The 18,714-nt window shown below is 38.9% G+C and overlaps 1 protein-coding gene across 2 annotated transcripts; it reads left to right on the plus strand.

Annotated features, from left to right (window-relative positions):
* The first annotated feature begins 323 nt into the window (after nucleotides 1-323).
* LOC121254061 (paired amphipathic helix protein Sin3-like 4) lies at nucleotides 324-18,029 on the plus strand. Of its 2 annotated transcripts, XR_005938565.1 has the most exons (25): nucleotides 324-759; nucleotides 875-1,016; nucleotides 1,512-1,667; nucleotides 1,788-1,974; nucleotides 2,048-2,146; nucleotides 2,280-2,447; nucleotides 2,523-2,862; nucleotides 3,467-3,603; nucleotides 4,596-4,671; nucleotides 4,745-4,774; nucleotides 4,959-5,263; nucleotides 5,368-5,522; nucleotides 6,009-6,136; nucleotides 6,266-6,520; nucleotides 7,019-7,714; nucleotides 7,888-7,958; nucleotides 14,840-15,487; nucleotides 15,606-15,706; nucleotides 15,820-15,958; nucleotides 16,059-16,211; nucleotides 16,335-16,498; nucleotides 16,576-16,687; nucleotides 16,811-16,986; nucleotides 17,262-17,314; nucleotides 17,754-18,029. XR_005938565.1 is itself a non-coding variant. In XM_041154025.1 (24 exons), the coding sequence occupies exons 2-23, from the start codon at nucleotides 943-945 to the stop codon at nucleotides 16,958-16,960; spliced, it is 4,344 nt and encodes a 1,447-aa protein (XP_041009959.1). In that variant the 5' UTR covers nucleotides 324-759; nucleotides 875-942; the 3' UTR covers nucleotides 16,961-16,986; nucleotides 17,754-18,029. The 2 variants fall into 2 exon arrangements, 1 of the variants encoding a protein (XP_041009959.1); XM_041154025.1 differs by lacking the exon at nucleotides 17,262-17,314.
* Nucleotides 18,030-18,714: the final 685 nt, after the last annotated feature.

Here is an 18,714-nt window from a genome sequence, read left to right on the forward strand (position 1 = left end):
ACCGATCTCCCCAAACCCTAGGCAAGCAGGAAGGAAGCTGCAATTCAAACCACGTTACACATATAACCCTTTTGTTTTAACAAAATTTCATCGGATTGCCCCTTTGCACCATTTCGTTAAAAAAGAAAAAAGAAAAAAGAAAATCACGATTGGACCGTGGTTGGTACGCTCCCAACGCTGGAGCCAATAAAGCCCTAATTTTGTTGCCTACGTCGAATTAGATGTACCGCCTGTAGCCGGTAAACCCATACATCAAGCAACCGGGAAAAATGATCGTCGAGAAATAAAAATGACTTTTACCTCCACACCACACCCCAATTCTCCTCCTCCTCTATTTGAGTATATTGAGTGTGTATGTGTGCGCGTTTTTATATCCGCATTCTTCCTAACTCTCTCTCTCTCTCTCTCTCTCTCTACATTGTGTCCTCTGTTTCCTGTTTGTGTTCCGAGAAAATCAAAAAGTAAAAACTTGTTTTCAATCGTTAGTATTCACTCCTTCTTGTGTTGCACAAACACGTGTAATCTTCACACCGAGGATTCTTTCTTTGTTTTGTTTGTTTGTTTTTTGAAAGCTTGGTTTGGAAGACTTTGGTATTCGGCAACTCAACGATCTCTCTCCCTGCAAATTTCGCTTCGATAATATTAACGTTTTCCCTGCGATTTCTCTGGACGTTGCTTCATCTTCAAGTAACGCGAATTACTTGTGTTTTATTTTTTTTTTATCACCGTTTGGCTCTTCAGAGGTGATCTGTTCGAGAGGTCCGGATTAGAATTCTTGCTTCTGATTTTATTAGTCCTGTTTTCGTCTTTTTTTGTCGTTTAGATCTGCTTTCTGGTTGTTTCTTTCGTGTGAATGAGCGAGTTGGTCTTGCAGGATTTTGCTTTCCATCGGAGTCGTAAGCATGATTTGCTCTTGAAGAGAGAATAACTTCACTTGCAGAGATGAAGAGGTCCAGAGACGACGTTTACATGGCCTCTCAACTTAAACGGCCTATGGCTTCTTCTAGAGGAGAACCGTGAGTTTTTATTCTCTTTTCTCTTTTGTTTTTTTTATTCATTTTAGTGTTGCTGTGTAGACGATGAGATTAAGCTTCTTAATAATTTAAGTGGTGAATTTTGGCAATTGTTTTTGGCCCCCCGGGGGGCAGTCTTTGTGCGAGTTTATCAATGAATTTTTATGGATTTACTTCGTTTGTGGTTACTATTTTCTTTATTGTTTATTTTTCTAGATGAGACTATGAAATATGTTTGATTCGTTGAGAAAAGATCCTATTTTTGCATAATAAATTCTGCTAGATGTTTGATTTCGTTTAGATGTTGATAGAGAAACCCAAAAAAATAGCGACCGTTCTTGTATGTATGAGCACTTTTCTCATCTGCTTACGATGAGAATGTGTTGGAGATTTAACTTTTTATTCTAGGGGGGGAATTTTTTTGGGTATTGATCTACTGGAAGAGTTCGTGAATCTCACAATCTGTCCAATTATCTGTGTTATTTTTGGGAAATGAAGGTCTGGGCAGCCCCAGATGATGGGAGGGGGCAATACACAGAAACTGACAACAAATGATGCCCTAGCCTATCTCAAGGCGGTGAAGGACATATTTCAAGACAAAAGGGAAAAATACGATGATTTTCTTGAAGTCATGAAAGATTTCAAGGCTCAAAGGTTTGATTATGATTTGCTTAATGGTTTATCCTGGCGTTTTTTTTTGTATACTTTTCTTGGGGTATGGAGATACTGTTTATTTTACCTTGTTGATTGGTATTACTTTTACTTTTATTGTAGAATTGACACTACGGGTGTCATAGCAAGGGTAAAGGAATTATTTAAAGGACATCGAGACCTGATTTTGGGTTTCAATACCTTCTTGCCAAAGGGATATGAGATCACCCTCCCACTTGAGGATGAACAACCTCAACCAAAGAAACCCGTGGAATTTGAAGAAGCTATAAGTTTTGTGAACAAGATAAAGGTAGATTCCACAACTTCTTCTGAGGTTTGCTTTTGGTTTCAGGTGTTGTAATCTAAACAATTCTCTTCTGCAGACACGATTTCAAGGTGATGATCAGGTTTATAAGTCATTTTTGGACATTTTGAATATGTACAGAAAGGAAAATAAGTCCATCACTGAGGTCTACCAGGAGGTGTGCTTCTTCTTGTCCCTCATTATGGTGCTGCAGCATTTATTCTTAACATTTTTTGAGATTTTTGGTCTCTGCTCTTATCAAAAGAGATTTTGGTCTCTGCTATTGATGATTCTATCTTTGCCTTATTTAGGTTGCTGCACTTTTCCAAGACCACGAAGACCTGCTTGATGAGTTCACCCATTTTCTGCCCGATACCTCAGCCGTGGCTCCCACTCCTTATGCTCAATCTGGTCGGAATTCAATGCTCCGGGATAGAACTTCTGCCATGCCTATCATGCGGCCAATGCATGTTGACAAGGTTTATTTATTTTCAAATCTTCATGTCACCCCACAATTTCTTGATCATTCAGCTAACATACTAGCATTTTACCAGAAAGAAAGGGTAATGGCTTCAAATGGTGAACGTGACCTCAGTGTTGACTGGCCTGATCCAGACAATGATAGATCTTTGATGAGAGTGGAGAAAGAGCAACGGAAGCGTGGTGAAAAGGATAGGCGAGAAGACAGAGACAGGAGAGAACGGGAAAGGGATGATAGAGAATTTGAGCATGATGGCAGTAGGGACTTCAACATGCAACGTTTTCCCCACAAACGAAAACTTTCTCGTAGGCTTGATGACTCTGCCGACCAATTACATCAAGGTGGGGATGGTGACGAGAACTTTGGAGTGCGTCCTATTTCATCCTCCTATGAAGATAAAGGTTCCTTGAAAAGTGAGTGTTTAAACTGTTTTGATGCTATACTCAAGACTTTTGCTAAACTTTGCACCCTTGTTCCACTTACCAATCTTATTACAAAAACACTTTATCTCTCAAGTACATTCTTAACTTATTTCTGCCTGAATATGGTTTTTAATTTGGGAAACGGGCAAAATAATTTATCATTTTGCATTAGAAAATTGTTGATTGCAAAATATGTAATTCACATTTGTTTTATGTTGTTGTTGTTGTTGTTGGATAAGATATCAATTATATGGGAACATTCAGAGGTTCTTCAATATTTGCAGTGTTTTCAGAAAGAGGTCCCTCATAATTAACTCTAGATGTCAACATTAACTTAATTGCTTAATTTTATCAGTGTTCAACGGCGTGATCTTTTCCCCCTTTTTCCCGGACATGTATACTAAGCATGTTTGCTTCCCTTTTTGTTAGTATTGTTCTCTTAGTTACGATCCTATGTTACATATCATGTGAAGAGAAATCTTTTTGTGAATTTTCTATGTAAATGCTATAAGTTCTCATCAATCCTTATCTAGTAAATTTTCTGTAACCTGCCTTTTCTTACATTGCTTCTTTTACTTGGTTTATGTTCTGGCAGGTATGTACGGTCAAGAGTTTGCCTTTTGCGAGAAAGTAAAGGAGAAATTACGAAACCCTGATGATTACCAGGAATTTTTAAAATGCCTTCATATTTATAGCAAGGAAATAATTACACGAACAGAATTGCAATCTTTGGTATGGCTGATAAAGTATCTGTTATTTGATAAATTTACTGTCGTCTCATTGTATACTTGAGTTTATTTATTTATTTCGATAAGTTATATGGTTTGAGTTTATTGATCACTCACTAGGATCGATATTACCTCAAAAAAAAAAAAAAACATGCTAAAATTCTTAAGTTATTGAAATACAAATGTTTGGCTGGAGCTCTGTATAAAGAATAGACATAAGGTGGCACTATGCACAGCCATAATTACAGTGGTTGGTGCCCGTTTAAATTGGTCAATCTCCAGCTTAGCATGAGACCCTCTTCTTCTCTTATCTCCTATAACATGGGTAAGGTTGGTTAAGATAAAATTGATTTCATATTTGGGAAAAACTTGAGTTATCCCCGACCAGATGACTTATATGTATCTATGCAGTGTGTTAAGTATCTTCTAGTTAAAAGGTGTATAATTCTAGGTTGGTTTTTCCCAAAATGCTAACAGTACAATTGTATGATTCGAGATTGGGTTTCACTAGGATATTAGTTTGTTATAACTTCGGGTAGGTAACCAGTGGGACTGTAGCAAGCTTGTTTCTTTGATTCTTTTTCTGGATTAAGGAATAAAAGTATACATTCTTATTTAGCAAAATGGAAGAAAGATTATGTTGTTATGGTCTTTCCTTGATGAATTAGGCACATTGTATTTTTTTAGATTGAGAAATTGTTAATGCCTTAGATGTTTTAAACCCTGTCTGTTAGCAAAGCCGTAGACCAAACTCTAGTTTTTCAAATACTTCCTTTCCTGCATTTGTTGCTGCAAGTGGCGTATTGTAATTTGAGTAAGTTTCTAGTCTGGTGTTGCTGACAGCACTAATTTATTGAGAGAGATTTCGTGTCTGCTTGCTCGTGTGCTCAACATTTTCAATAATCATTTATAACACTAGCTAAGTTTCACCCTTGACTTAAGAGGCATTAACAGGAATGGGATAACTAATTTTTTTGATTCTTTGACTTATGTCAGGTGGCTGATTTACTTGGAAGATATCCAGATCTTATGGATGGATTTAATGAATTCTTGGCACGCTGTGAGAAGAATGGTAACTCTTAGCTAGCATTTACCTATGGATTCTGCATTGTTAAATTCGTATCTAACCAAGTCTTGCACTGCAGATGCTCTCCTTGCTGGTGTCATGAGTAAAAGTACGTAAGATGATTTCTTTCCCTTATTTTATTCTCAAGCTAGATGTAGTTTTTTGTGGGAGTTGTTTTAGGCTGGCATTGTTTCTGAACAAAACCTTTTTATAGTTTCCTGTGAATGCATTATGATTTTCTCTAACTTAATGTTTGGAGTGTAAAATTTAATTGAACCGTTACTTCATTACAGAAGCCTTGTGGATTGATGGACCTTCACCCAGACCTGTAAAGATAGAGGATAGGGACAAAGATCGAGATCGTGAAAAGGATGATGGGGTGAAAGATAGAGACTGTGAAAACCGAGAAAGGGATAGACTTGAAAACCGGGAAAGGGATAGACTTGAAAAAAGTTCTGCCTTTGGCAATAAAGACGTTGGGGGTCATAAGATGACATTATTTTCCAGCAAGGATAAGTACATGACAAAACCTATTAATGAACTTGACCTATCCAATTGTGAGCGCTGCACTCCCAGTTACCGTCTGCTGCCAAAGCATGTATGCAATGCTTTTCTTTTTTTTATTTCATAATTTTTAGAGATTGAGTTTCTTTTAGTAACTCTTCATATTCATCTGGGGTTTTTTTCCTTTCAATGATGCAGTATCTAGTACCTTCAGCTAGCCATAGAACAGAACTTGGTGCTGAAGTATTGAACGATCATTGGGTGTCTGTCACATCAGGAAGTGAGGATTACTCTTTTAAACATATGCGCAAAAATCAGTATGAAGAAAGCTTGTTTCGTTGTGAAGATGACAGGTTAGAGGTTGCCTGAGGTTATTATATTTATGTTCCTTGTTTCTTTCCCTTTTTGTGTTTTTCAATGTATTGTTCTCATTAGGCTTAACTTTGTTTCTCTTGTTAGTTGTAGCTGCTTAATTTGTCATCTATGCTTGTGTTCTATTGCTTAGACTTATGCCCCGTTTGGATTCAGAGATGAGTTAAGATGAGTTGAGATGGTTTTAGATGAGTTGAATAAAATATTGTTAGAATATTATTTTTAATATTATTATTGTTTTGGGATTTGAAAAAGTTAAATTGTTTATTATATTTTGTGTGGGAATTTAAAAAAGTTATAATGATGAGATGAGATGAGTTGAGGTGAGTTTCGAATCCAAATGGGGCCTTAAGCTTCTGGAGTTGGTAATAGCACCATTGATATCATATAAAGTTGGGAGCTTTATCGTTGTTTAAAATATGTGCTGTGGAAATTTAGGTGATTTTTTTTTTTAATTCTGCTGTCAGGTTTGAACTGGACATGTTGTTAGAGTCTGTAAATGTAACAACCAAGCGTGTAGAAGAGCTGTTGGAAAAGATCAACAACAATACATTGAAAACAGACAGTCCAGTTCGTGTTGAGGAACACTTCACAGGTTATACTTTGATTAGTGACTAATAGAATACTTAAATTATTCAAGTACATGTATTACAATATGTAAAGCTAACTCATTTTTTTTTTTTTTTTTTTTCTGATGGGGATTTTTCCTTGTCTGTTTTTGTAGCACTGAATCTCAGGTGCATTGAACGTTTATATGGCGACCATGGACTTGATGTGATGGATGTGTTGAGGAAGAATGCACCTCTTGCTTTGCCAGTTATACTAACACGTCTGAAGCAGAAACAAGAAGAGTGGGCACGGTGTCGCTCTGATTTTAATAAAGTCTGGGCTGAAATTTATGCCAAGAATTATCACAAATCGCTTGATCATCGTAGCTTCTATTTCAAGCAACAGGACACAAAGAGCTTGAGCACAAAAGGTAATTTTGCATTAACATCTTGGTCTATTGATACATTTTAAGCTCCTTAACACCACAAAAAGTTTATATGTTATGTTCAATGTTCATGACATACGATAATTTTGTATAACTGAAATAAATATTACTAGCAACCTTTTGAATAAATTCCTTCCTCTGTGCAATTGTTGATGTTTTGTTTCTCGTCTCCTTGTTTGGAACAATGTTTGTGCATAAGATTACAAATGTACACAAAATGTATTTGCACTTAGATTACGCCGTCTAATGAAGTTTTATTACTTATAAAAAAAATAAATAAACTGTGATAATGCATGACATGATAATGTCACCATAATTTTTCCAAGGAAAATATAAAAGTCTCGATACTACCGGAATAAAAAAGGCTGCTTTACCTATTAATATATAATTATATAAAAGACAATAGACTCATCCAATTACTACGAGATGTTCTGATGCAACATATGTTCAGTTTTCATGGTTTATTTGTCATGTGTTTTGCAGCCTTATTGATGGAGATTAAAGAAATTAGTGAGAAGAAGCGCAAGGAAGATGATGTGCTACTTGCTATTGCTGCTGGAAATAGACGACCAATCATTCCAAATTTGGAATTTGAGTACCCTGATCCTGACATCCATGAAGATCTATATCAGCTCATTAAGTATTCCTGTGGAGAAGTTTGTACAAGTGAACAGTTGGATAAAGTTATGAAGATTTGGACAACATTTCTGGAACCCATGCTTGGTGTTCCTTCTCGTCCTCAGGGTGCAGAGGATACTGGAGATGTTGTTAAGGCAAAGAGTGATTCTGTCAAAAGTGGTGCTGCAACTGCGGGGGAAATTGATCTCTGTGCTGGTGGCAGTGCTAATGTGATAAAGCCTAAACATTTAAATCTTTCCAGAAATGGAGATGAGAGTAATGCACCAGAACAATCAAGTTCTTGCAGGGCTTGGCCAGTAAATGGGGATAATGGAGTTAAAGAAGATAGTCCTCTTGATGAAGAACATATTGTACATAAGAAAGATGCTTCATGTGATACCCCTCCACATGGTAAAGTACAGATCAATGCATCTATGCCTGATGAACTATCCAGAGTCAGCAAGCAGGATAAATCCAATGAACAGTTAGGCAATTCAAATGTATTGCTTGCCTCTGGAGTGGAGCAAAGTAATGGAAGAACTACCATGGAGACCACATCAGGTTTGCATAATGCTTCGAACTACCTATGCCTGTATTAGTGACAAAATAATTTCAGTTGAGCCTGTCACTGCTAGTTCTTTTGATTTTTCGATATGTTCCACTTTATACTTTTTTTTATATATAAATATTATGTTTCAGTATGAATTCTGAGATACTGTTTTTTTTGTTACAAGGACTTGGTGCTACTCCATCCAGACCGAGCAATGATGTTGTTGAGGGTGGGGTCGAGTTACCTCCATCTGAGGTATGGCTAATATTGTGTTGCTGTCCCCCTAAAGTTAACATCTCAAGTTTACCCATTTGTCCCTTGGCCATTAGATTTAGTTGGTTTTGCCTATGGGCTTTTATCGGTCCTAATTTGGACACCTGATGTTGGTTGGATTAAACTTTTTGGTGGTTGCTATGGCTAGTATCTTTAACTAATTATGAAATATATATATTTTTTTAAAAATGGTATGGACACAACTAGTATACAAGTAGTGCACAACTACATATCAAATTTTGTTGACTATTGCTTTGACTTTGGTGTATTTAAATTAAAAAAAATTAATATTTTATTTTGAAGTTGTAAAATGGCTGCCCCCTCTGTATTGGTTCCCTTTTTTTATACAGTGGTGGAACCATGTTGAGGCTAGAGAGGGCCATGCCCCCCCCCCCCCCCCCCCCCCCCCAAAATAACTAATCATTATTATTTAAATTCAAATAAAAATTGATAAAAAATAATATTGATCCCAAAAACAATTTAAATTTTCTTAAAATATTTTAAAAGTTTGAAAATATTCTTCAATCCCATCTAAAATTCTCGAGTCTTCTTAAAAATTATGAAAAAATAGTTTCTATATTTTCTTAAAATTCATAATTTTTGCATCCAAAATATAAAAATGAGTATACATACATAAAAAATACCAAAAATATACCACCAAAAATTTAAAAACTTGAAAATGATTTAAAAAATATACAATCAAAAAAATATTTCTTATAAATTGAAGGAATATGAAATTAAATTATGTCTATAATGTATTTTCTTATAATTATAAACAACAAAGTGTATAATACATACATACACATACACATACACATTGGCATAGGCATAGGCATGTATGGAAGCATCGTCGTCATTGCACAGATTAATATGCCCCCCCCCCCCCCCCCCCCCCCCCCCCCCCCCCCAAAATTAGAGTTTCTGGTTCCACCACTGTTTTGATGGGTAATTATGAAATATATATTCTCAAGTAAGCTTTTAGTAAGTCATCATGGAGTATCATCGATCAATTGGCTATGAAGTTTTATCAATAATTTTTAATTTGTGATATATTCTTCTCTCCGTACACCCAACTCCTATGATGTAATTTTTTCTGGTGATGTTTTTGGTGTTTTCTATGGCGTGATTTGTGTTTGAGGCTAGTGTGCAATGGGTTATTTGAAGATTGTTGGGATCAAATCTAAGGTGTTTGAGATATCAAGGGATGGTAGATACGTGTTCGTAATCAAAAGGGGATGGAAAGTTGTGAAAGAGTTAAGCTTGGGGACAGCCATGGCACGATGGTTCTCTAAATTGCTGGAGGATTGCATGAAGTCTGGGAGTTAGGAATTTTATTTCGCTCATCGCGAAGGAGCCAGGGGCTATATTGCATCGCGATGTTCTAACGCACGAGTATGTTACATGGCATTGGTGGAATATGGTGGAGGTGGCCATCGGAGTTTCATTTTTATACCAAAAGATAGTGAAAACAGGGGATGGTGGAAACTGGCGAAGGTGTTGAGGGAAGCTAGAAGAGAAGATGTTACTGAACGTTGGTCACAACCAGGGACGACGGTAGCTCAACATCATCACCAGCCTCGGTCGTATTGGGAGGCACTCCAACAACCTAGACATGAAGGTGTCAGAGGGAGAGCTAGCTCTGATGTATTGGCTTGCTCGAGAGGTGTTGTAGGCCTGCAAAAGTCATGTAGTGGTGCCGTTTTCGTATATGCTTAGAGTATGGTGAAAGGTGGTAGGGACGCTGTTGGTCTGACTGAGGAAAAGTAGTAGCATGTTTTGTATGAGATGAAGAGACAAATGGGAGAAATAGAAGACAAATTAGATTGGCATATATGCTGCGTTGAAGAGAAGAAAGGGGTGGGTGTGGGTCTCGCAATGGGCCAGACAAATGGGAGGGCTTCTTCAGGGAGTTTAGTGGGCAAATAGAAGTCTAATGGGCTTCAGCAGTATTCTAAAGGAAAAGAAATAATGGGTTTGGGCTTAGGCGTAGGGATCTAGCCCATGGCCCAGCAAGGCCCTAACCCACATGCAAGCCTCGTGTGGAGGAGACATAAAGGGAGTGATGCAAGCCCATCAGTGCGTGGGGATCAGTTGTCGTTGACAACCTAGGGGTTTTTCTCGGGTGTTTCGTTGTCGTCGGCGAGCACCTAGGGTGTTTTCTTAGGGTAGAGGGGTGCGTCTAGCACCTGTTATGTCTTGCTTGTCATTGAGGTGCCAAGATCAACACAGACGAGGTCGACGGAGGCAGCTGGTGCCTTGACTGATGCTACCTTGTTGATAAGTGTGCCAACGACAACTTCTGTAGATAAGGGGTGGCGAGCTTCGAAGAGGCCGTGGGTGAAGTGTCGTGATCGTAGGGGTGGTATCCACAAAATGAATCACTAGAGGCTTTTGCCTCTTTTATTGGTATTCTTGCATCAGAAAACTTACCAGATAGTGGAGGAGAGGGCCCTCAGGGCAGTTACATGGAGACGGGCGACAATCTTGGCCCAAACTTCCCTGCCAAAGACCCGAGAATGGAGGATGTAGTTGGGGGGTGTCGGATGATTCGAACCTGCAATTAATCCCCCATGATGGAGTGTGCAATGACAGGGGAATTGCTGAACCAACCCCACTATGCACGATATCTCCTAGTCTAAACTCAGAGAGGTTTATATCAGAGTGGGTGTTTAAGGTTGAGGAGGTACAAACTGTTATTGGGATTTCTTGTGTAGGCTTCAAAGAGTAGTTTAGAGCCCTCCTTGTAGCTATTGAAGATACTTGTCTGAAGTCAGCCACAAATAGAGATAGAGAACTCAGAAGGCTTAAATGTACCATTAATTATGCAGCGAAGGAGGGGAGTGGATGAAGGGATAGATTGAAAGGGGGGTGCTCTTTTTGTTAATGAAACCTAAGATCCTTTCTTGGAACGTGTGGGGGCTTAAGAATCTCAAGAAGTGCCTTTGCATAAAATCTTTGTTACGGACGTGGAAGGTTGATGTTTTGTGTTTTCAAGAAACCAAGTTGTGTTATTGATAGAAGAATCATTCGTAGTTTGTGGGGATGCACTTTTATGGGCTGGTCTTTTTTGGCTTCTAGGGGAGCTTCAAGCGGCGTTCTTTTAATGTGGGATAAGAGAGTGGTGGAGGCGGTTGATGAGTGTATTGGGAATTTCTCAGTTGCTAGCTTATTTAAAAATGTTGAAGATGGGTGGGAGTGGGCTTTTGTAGGCACCTATGGGCCAAGCATGGATGGAGATAGGAGTTGGCGGGTCTATACTATTTATGGGATGTGCCGTGGTGCATGGGTGGGGATTTCAATATTACCCACTTTCCTAGTGAGCGATCGGGGCGTATCGGAACTCCTCGGCCATGGAGGAGTTCTCTGAGTTCATATTTGATTTAGACCTCATGGACCTTCCCCTTGTTGGGGGCGAGTTCACATGGTCAAATAGCCAGGGTTGGTCCAGATTGGACAGATTTCTCGTCTCCCCTTTGTGGGAGGCTCATTTTCCAGAGTTGTGTAAAAAATGATTGCCTCGAGTCTGCTCAGACCATTTTCCTATTTTTTTAGATTGTGGAGGTGTTCATGGGGGACGCCGGTATTTCAAGTTTGAAAATATGTGGCTAACAGCTGAGGGTTTTATAGAGAAGGTCCGTTCTTGGTGGTCTTCTTATCAGTTCACAGGTACTCCAAGTTTCATTCTTGCAGGTAAGCTAAAGACTCTGAAGCAAGATCTAAAGAAGTAGAACTTGGAAGTCTTTGGCAACATTGATGACCAGAAGACTGCCCTCATGGAGGAGCTGCAAGAGTTAGAAGGGAGGGAAGTGTTGGGAGATACCTCGGAGGAAGCATTATTGAGGAAGAGTTTGGTTGTGACGGAACTGGAAAGGGTGTTGTTGATGGAGGAGACCTCATGGCGCCAAAAATTCAGGGCACTTTGGTTAAAGGAATGTGATAAATGTACAAAATTCTTCCACAAAGTGGCTAATTCACATAGGCGTAGCAATGCTATTGAGACACTCCATTCAGGTACTCAAGTGCTATCTTCACCCTTTGAAATAGAAGACCATGTTGTACATTATTATGAGAACCTCCTCACAGAATTAGCTTGCTGGAGGCCGAAGCTTTATAATTTGTTGTTTGAGTCTATTGACCCGTAGAGTGCGAGTTGGTTGGAAAGGCCTTTTGATGAAGTTGAAATCCATAAGTTCATTTGCGGCATGGCGAAAGATAAAGCACCGGGTCCAGATGGCTTTTCGATGGGATTCTTTCAAGCTTGTTGGGATATTGTGAAATGTGAGGTTATGCAGGTTTTCTTTGAATTCCAATCTTTCAAGAAATTTGAGAAATGTCTCAACGCGACGTTCATTGCCCTTGTATCGAAGAAACAGGGGGCTACAGTAGTTGAGGATTTCTGCCCCATAAGCCTTGTGAGTGGAGCGTACAAGATCATTTCGAAGGTTCTTGTAAATCGGCTAAGCCCGGTCTTGGAACAAATTATTTCTAAGTTTCAAAATGCATTTGTTCGGAGAAGACAAGTTCTTGATTCGGTCTTTATTGCCAATGAGTACTTGGATCATAGGCTGCGGGAGGGAGTTTCGGGTATTCTATGCAAGCTTGACATGGAAAAGGCTTATGACCTTGTGAATTGAGAGTTTCTTTTATATTTGCTTGGGAGGTGTGGCTTTGGTGATAAGTGAATTTCATTGATTAGACATTGTATCTCTACCGCTCACTTCTCGGTATTAATTAATGGCACTCCCTGCTGGTTTTTTTAACAGTTCTTGTGGTTTGAGGCAAGGGGACTCATTGACTCCTCCACTTTTTGTTATCGTTATGGAGGCACTTGGTTGGATGGTGAAGGCTGCTGTGGGTGGTGGTTTGTTATCTGGATTTCTGGTGGTTAATGGTACTAATGGCTCTATTTTAATCTCACATATCTTATTTGCTGATACTCTCATTTTTTGTGAAGCGGACCATGGCCAGATTCAAAATTTACGAGCACTTTTGTTATATGCTTTGAAGCCTTTCGGGGCTTAAAATGAACCTTGGTAGTCTGAGATGGTTGCAGTGGGTGTGGTGCCTAGTCTCAATAGCTTGGCGAGCCTTTTGGATTGTAAAGTATCATCCTTGCTTATGAAATATTTGGGCCTACCGTTGGGAGCAACCTTTTAAGGCTAGAGCTATTTGGGATGGGGTTGTGTAGAAAGTAGAGAAAAGGCTGGCTGGTTGGAAACAGTTATATTTATCGAAGGGGGTCGTCTCACCTTAATTAAGAGCACGTTATCTAACCTCTCCACCTATTTCTTATCTCTATTTCCTGCACCTGCAGGGGTGGCGAATAGGATTGAGAAATTATTTCGGGCATTTTTGTTTTTTTTTTTGGGGGGGGGGGGGGGGAATCTATCTTGTTAAGTGGAAGAAAGTTTGCAATTTCGAATGGTGGCTTGGGAGTGTGCAACTTAAGGATTTTCAATAAAGCTTTATTGGGAAAATGGGGGGGGGGGGGGGGGGGGGGGAATCTATCTTGGAAAATGGGGGGGGGGGGGGGAATCCATCTTGTTAAGTGGAAGAAAGTTTGTTCTCCAATTTCGAATGGTGGCTTGAGAGTGCAACTTAAGGATTTTCAATAAAGCTTTATTGGGAAAATGGTTATAGAGGTTCCACTTGGAGGGGGATTCACTGTGGAAGGAAATCATAGACTCTAGACACAGAAGTGAAGGGGGATTATGGAAATTTATTAGGAGGGGATGACAAACTTTAGAAAACCATATCCATTTTGTGGCTGGAGAGGGCACTAGAATCAGGTTTTGGCATGATGTTTGGTGTGGAGATTGTGCTCTTGATAGGGCATTTCTAGATCTCTTTCATTTTGCAGCCAACAGGGATGCCTCCGTGGCGGATCTGAGGGTATCTTCTCATGGTTCTCACCAGTGGAATGTCCTATTTAATAGAGATATTCATGATTGGGAACTGCACACTGTTTCAGAAATTTTCAGATTGATATACTCTACGGGAAACAATACAGCACAGGGGGATAGGATGCAGTGGAGGTCCAAAGGCAACAGGAAGTTTACAGTCAGGGAGTATTACAAAATTTTGGCATCACAAAGTAATGATCCATTCCCTTGGAAGAATATTTGGAGATCTTGTGTGCCTTCTAAAGTAGTTTTCTTCATTTGGACTGTTGCTCTTGGGAAGATTTTGACCATGGACAACTTGGGGAAGAGGGGACTCATTGTGATGGATTGGTGCTACTTGTGTAGAAAGCAAGGAGAATCGGTGAATCACTTATTATTGCATTGTGAGGTGACAAGGATGCTGTAGGATGAGATCTTTAGAAGAGTTGACGTCGTTTGGGTAATGCCTCAAAGGGCGGTTGATTTACTGGCTGGTTGGAAGGAGATTGAAGGCTGTCATCAAGTGGTGGCAGTGTGGAAGATGATTCTGCTGTGTATTATGTGGTGTATTTGGGTGGATAGGAATGAGCATTGCTTTGAAGGTAGGGAGTGCACAATGGCGGAGCTTCAGAATTTTTTTATACACTCTATTGCTTTGGTTTTCTGCTATTGTACTTAATGGGAACAGTGCTTATGATTTTCTGTCCTTAATTTATCGTTCCTAGAATGTATTTAGGTGTTCTTTTGTATACTCCGTGTACACAGGCTATGCCTATTTCATTCATATCAATGAAATTTACCTATTACTTATAAAAAAAAAAAATTTGATTAATAATATGGTTGATAATCCACTTGTAGAATAACTATTTGGTTGATAATTGAGCTTGATGCTAGGTTCTGGGTCTCGACTCTTGATGGTTACAAATATCATAATTAATATGGGCTGAGAAAATGTTTTTTCTTTTTCAATTGATCCTAAAGGGTGGTGATTCTACAAGACCAATTATATCCACGAATGGGGTGATGTCAGATGGTATCAAAGTTCGCAGATACCATGAAGAATCTGTTGGACACTTCAAAGTTGAAAGAGAAGAGGGTGAAGTATCTCCAAATGGAGATTTTGAGGAAGATAATTTTGCAGTTTATAGAGATTCTGGTTTAGAGGCCGTGCAGAAAGCAAAGGATGGTGCTGTAGGCAGGCAATATCCAACTAGACATGGAGAAGAAAATATATGTGGTGCAGAGGCAGGAGAAAATGATGCTGATGCCGATGACGAAGGTGAGGAAAGTGCTCAGAGGTCTTCAGACGACACTGAGAATGCCTCTGAGAATGGGGACGTATCAGGAAGTGAGTCTGCTGATGGTGAGGAGTGTTCTCGTGAAGAGCATGAGGAAGATGGAGATCACGATGAGCATGATAATAAGGCTGAGAGTGAAGGTGAAGCCGAAGGGATGGCTGATGCACATGATGTTGAAGGGGATGGGACATCACTCCCATATTCAGAACGTTTTCTTCTTACCGTGAAGCCTCTGGCTAAGCATGTCCCTTCAGCATCACATGAGAAAGAAAAGGATTCTCGGGTGTTTTATGGAAATGACTCCTTCTATGTGCTTCTTAGGCTTCACCAAGTAAGGCTTATCATTTGTTAATATGATTTCCTTGGCTTTCTAAAAAGGGGATTTTCTAAATGTATTATATGATCGTTATCATAAACTATACTTGTATCTTTTTTTACTGATTTGGCAGACATTGTATGAGAGAATACAATCAGCAAAGGTTAATTCATCATCTGCTGAACGGAAATGGAGGGCTTCAAATGATTCAAGCCCTACCGATCTTTATGCCAGGTGGTTTAGCTCTTGTTTGTTTCTCAAATCAACTCAATGTCGGTGTCTACCAATCAGTTGGCTTTATGTTTTTGCTTTTATTACTTATAAAAAAAATGTTTTTGGTGTTACAGATTCATGATAGCGCTTTACAATTTACTTGATGGTTCTTCTGACAATACAAAGTTTGAAGATGATTGCCGAGCTATTATTGGAACTCAATCATATGTTTTGTTCACGTTAGACAAGCTGATATATAAACTTGTTAAACAAGTAAGATCCATAATTAATTTTACTTTTAATTATCTCCTTTTCTTTCCATTTTGTTATTCTCATCTGACCTATTCGGGTCATCTTCATGCACTTGCTTCAGCTTCAAACACTTGCCACTGATGAGATGGACAACAAGCTTCTCCAACTATATGCATATGAAAAATCAAGAAAACCTGGACGATTTGTTGATATAGTTTATCACGAAAACGCACGTGTTCTTCTTCATGATGAGAACATATATCGTATTGAATGTGTATGCCTCAGTGATGTTGTCTCCTTATCTTTCTTGAATAAGCGTGCTCTTTTATTTATTTTTAATTAAAATGTGTGAAGCTTTATATGTGCCCTAAATTGTGTGATTGTAAATTGTTTCCAGTCATCGACACCAACCCATTTGTCTATTCAGCTTATGGACTACGGGCATGATAAGCCTGAAGTGACTGCTGTTTCCATGGACCCTAATTTTTCAGCATATCTGCACACCGACTTCCTCTCAGTTGTTCCTGAAAGGAAAGAGAAGTCTGGAATCTTCTTGAAGAGGTATGTAATAAATACGAGAAAAAGATAGTCATTACTGTTAAGTGGTCATGGCTAATAATGCCTGCTGCTGTTTGCAGGAATGTTCGCAAATATGCCAATGGCGATGAAAATTCCACTGCTTGCCAGGCAATGGAAGGAGTTCAAGTTGTCAATGGATTAGAGTGTAAGATAGCTTGCAATTCATCCAAGGTATGTTATACGAAAATTTATTTCTTGTCTCTTTTGTTCCAATGATGATATGGTTTGCAGTTTAGATATAAAAGAGCAGATAAGCATGTAATTAATACGGAAGATTTCTGTTGTATGTTGTAGGTCTCATATGTTTTAGATACAGAAGACCTATTGTTCCGGGGTAAAAGGAAAAGGGACACTTACAGCTCATGCCATGACCAGGCTAAGTCTTCAAGCAGTTCAAGTAGACGACAACGGTTTCACAGACTGCTTTCTAGCTGGATAATATGACTTCCTGTGACCCCAAGTAGATATTTGTATGTACTAACTTTCTGTTGTTGAATCTGGTTTGACTAGGATTGATATCCCATTTTGCTAAAACATGTGTCTGGGGAACATGTCTGTTGGGTTTAGCTTTTAATATGCATATCTCCTATCTCACCCCAAAACTACCATGTTAAGTCAGTAATGAGGGCCAAAATGTCTGTATTTAAGTCAAATCATAGCATGTGTCACCAGGGAAAGTTGTAATTGGCTCTTTCTCTGCTGTATTATAATGTTCTTTTTCACAAATTGCTTTTCAATAGTGCAGGATTTGTTGTATCAGGGTGTGAGGGTCTGTGGGCGGTGGGAGTTCTACCTCTTGTATGTGTTTTTGTAGCTCATAGTTTATTTTGGATCAGGATTGTTCCTTTTTTCCCACAACAGAATATTTTCATCATTAGTGTTTCCAGCGAATTTTTCGTATTAGATTTAAATTCCTATATTTTTCATGAAAGTAGAGGCCGCAGTTGAGGCTTATGACCTCTGGACTGGAGTAGTTTAATTTAAATTTGAAGTTGATAGCGTACTGAGTCTTTGCACTGTGCGAAGAAACAGGAGGTAAAAAGGCTAAATTCAGAGTTTCGTTACGATAGGATTGGCTTTTTTGCATCTGGTGTTAGGGTTTGAACTAGAAGATGTAATGCAATAGGGAATGCATGTACTAGAGAAATTAGTTGGTTCTGAGTCTGCTGACTTATATGTTGCTCGAATAGATGAAAATTTTCTCTAATATGATGATGTGGATACTTTTGATTTGCAGTAGTTTTTGCACGCTTCAGTTACTCAGGCCACCAGAGTTGGAATGATTACGACGCCACGAAGGGAAAAGCTTTCGTGGAATCATCTTTCACGTATTCTCACATTTCTGTCTCACCGACCAAATAAGGGGGGGGGGGGGATATCGCTCGACGGTTGTAGTATACTGCATGTTTTTGTGGCGTTTCTAGCCACAATAAATGTAAATAGAGGTAATTTGTGATGTAAACTTGAGATATGCGTCCGTTCCATTCATCGATATTATTGTTAAATCTTTTTTATTTCCCCTAGGGAGATTCCCTTGTCCTTTAACATTTATCACAAAATCTCTCTCTCTCTCTCTCAGCATTTGAAACTTCCTGTGATTTCTTAACATTATAGCAATCCTAAATATGATTTCTTACTAATTATCCGTGTGATAAAATGTTCAACGGCTGCATTGGTAAAGGGGACTGGTAAATCTTTGACTTGGGTTGCGGACAAAAAATAAAATAATAGGACTGGGCTTCCTTCACATGATTGAGTTTGGGTCAAAGCTCAATCTGTGTGACCTGCACACGTTAGACCAAGATGCCCGACAATTTGTTTGTAAATGAATGATTAGGATTGATTGACTGGAATAATTAAATTGTCAAAAGGGTTCAACACGCAGATCCCGCAAGGATCGTAAAGTTCTTTGAATTCTGTGCGGCTTGACTCTCGTATATGCATAACCTATCTCCATCAAGGCGAACCTAACAAATTGCCAGCTCTAAAACTATAGTCGCTAAAGTATTCATGCTGTGAAAGTTTGAATGGAGCATGTTAATAATGTGGTCAACTACATGATCGGTAAGTGTTTATTATTGACATTTAGCTGCGGCGAGGATGCGTTTGTATATGAACTAAATACTCTTTGAAATGGCATGCCAAATTAGGAATCAGAACGAGTTCTTACTTAAAATGGTTAATCTGTCGTTTGAAAA

The sequence above is a fragment of the Juglans microcarpa x Juglans regia genome, chromosome 3D (assembly GCF_004785595.1).
Source record: "Juglans microcarpa x Juglans regia isolate MS1-56 chromosome 3D, Jm3101_v1.0, whole genome shotgun sequence".
In the NCBI taxonomy this organism is placed as follows: Eukaryota; Viridiplantae; Streptophyta; class Magnoliopsida; order Fagales; family Juglandaceae; genus Juglans; species Juglans microcarpa x Juglans regia.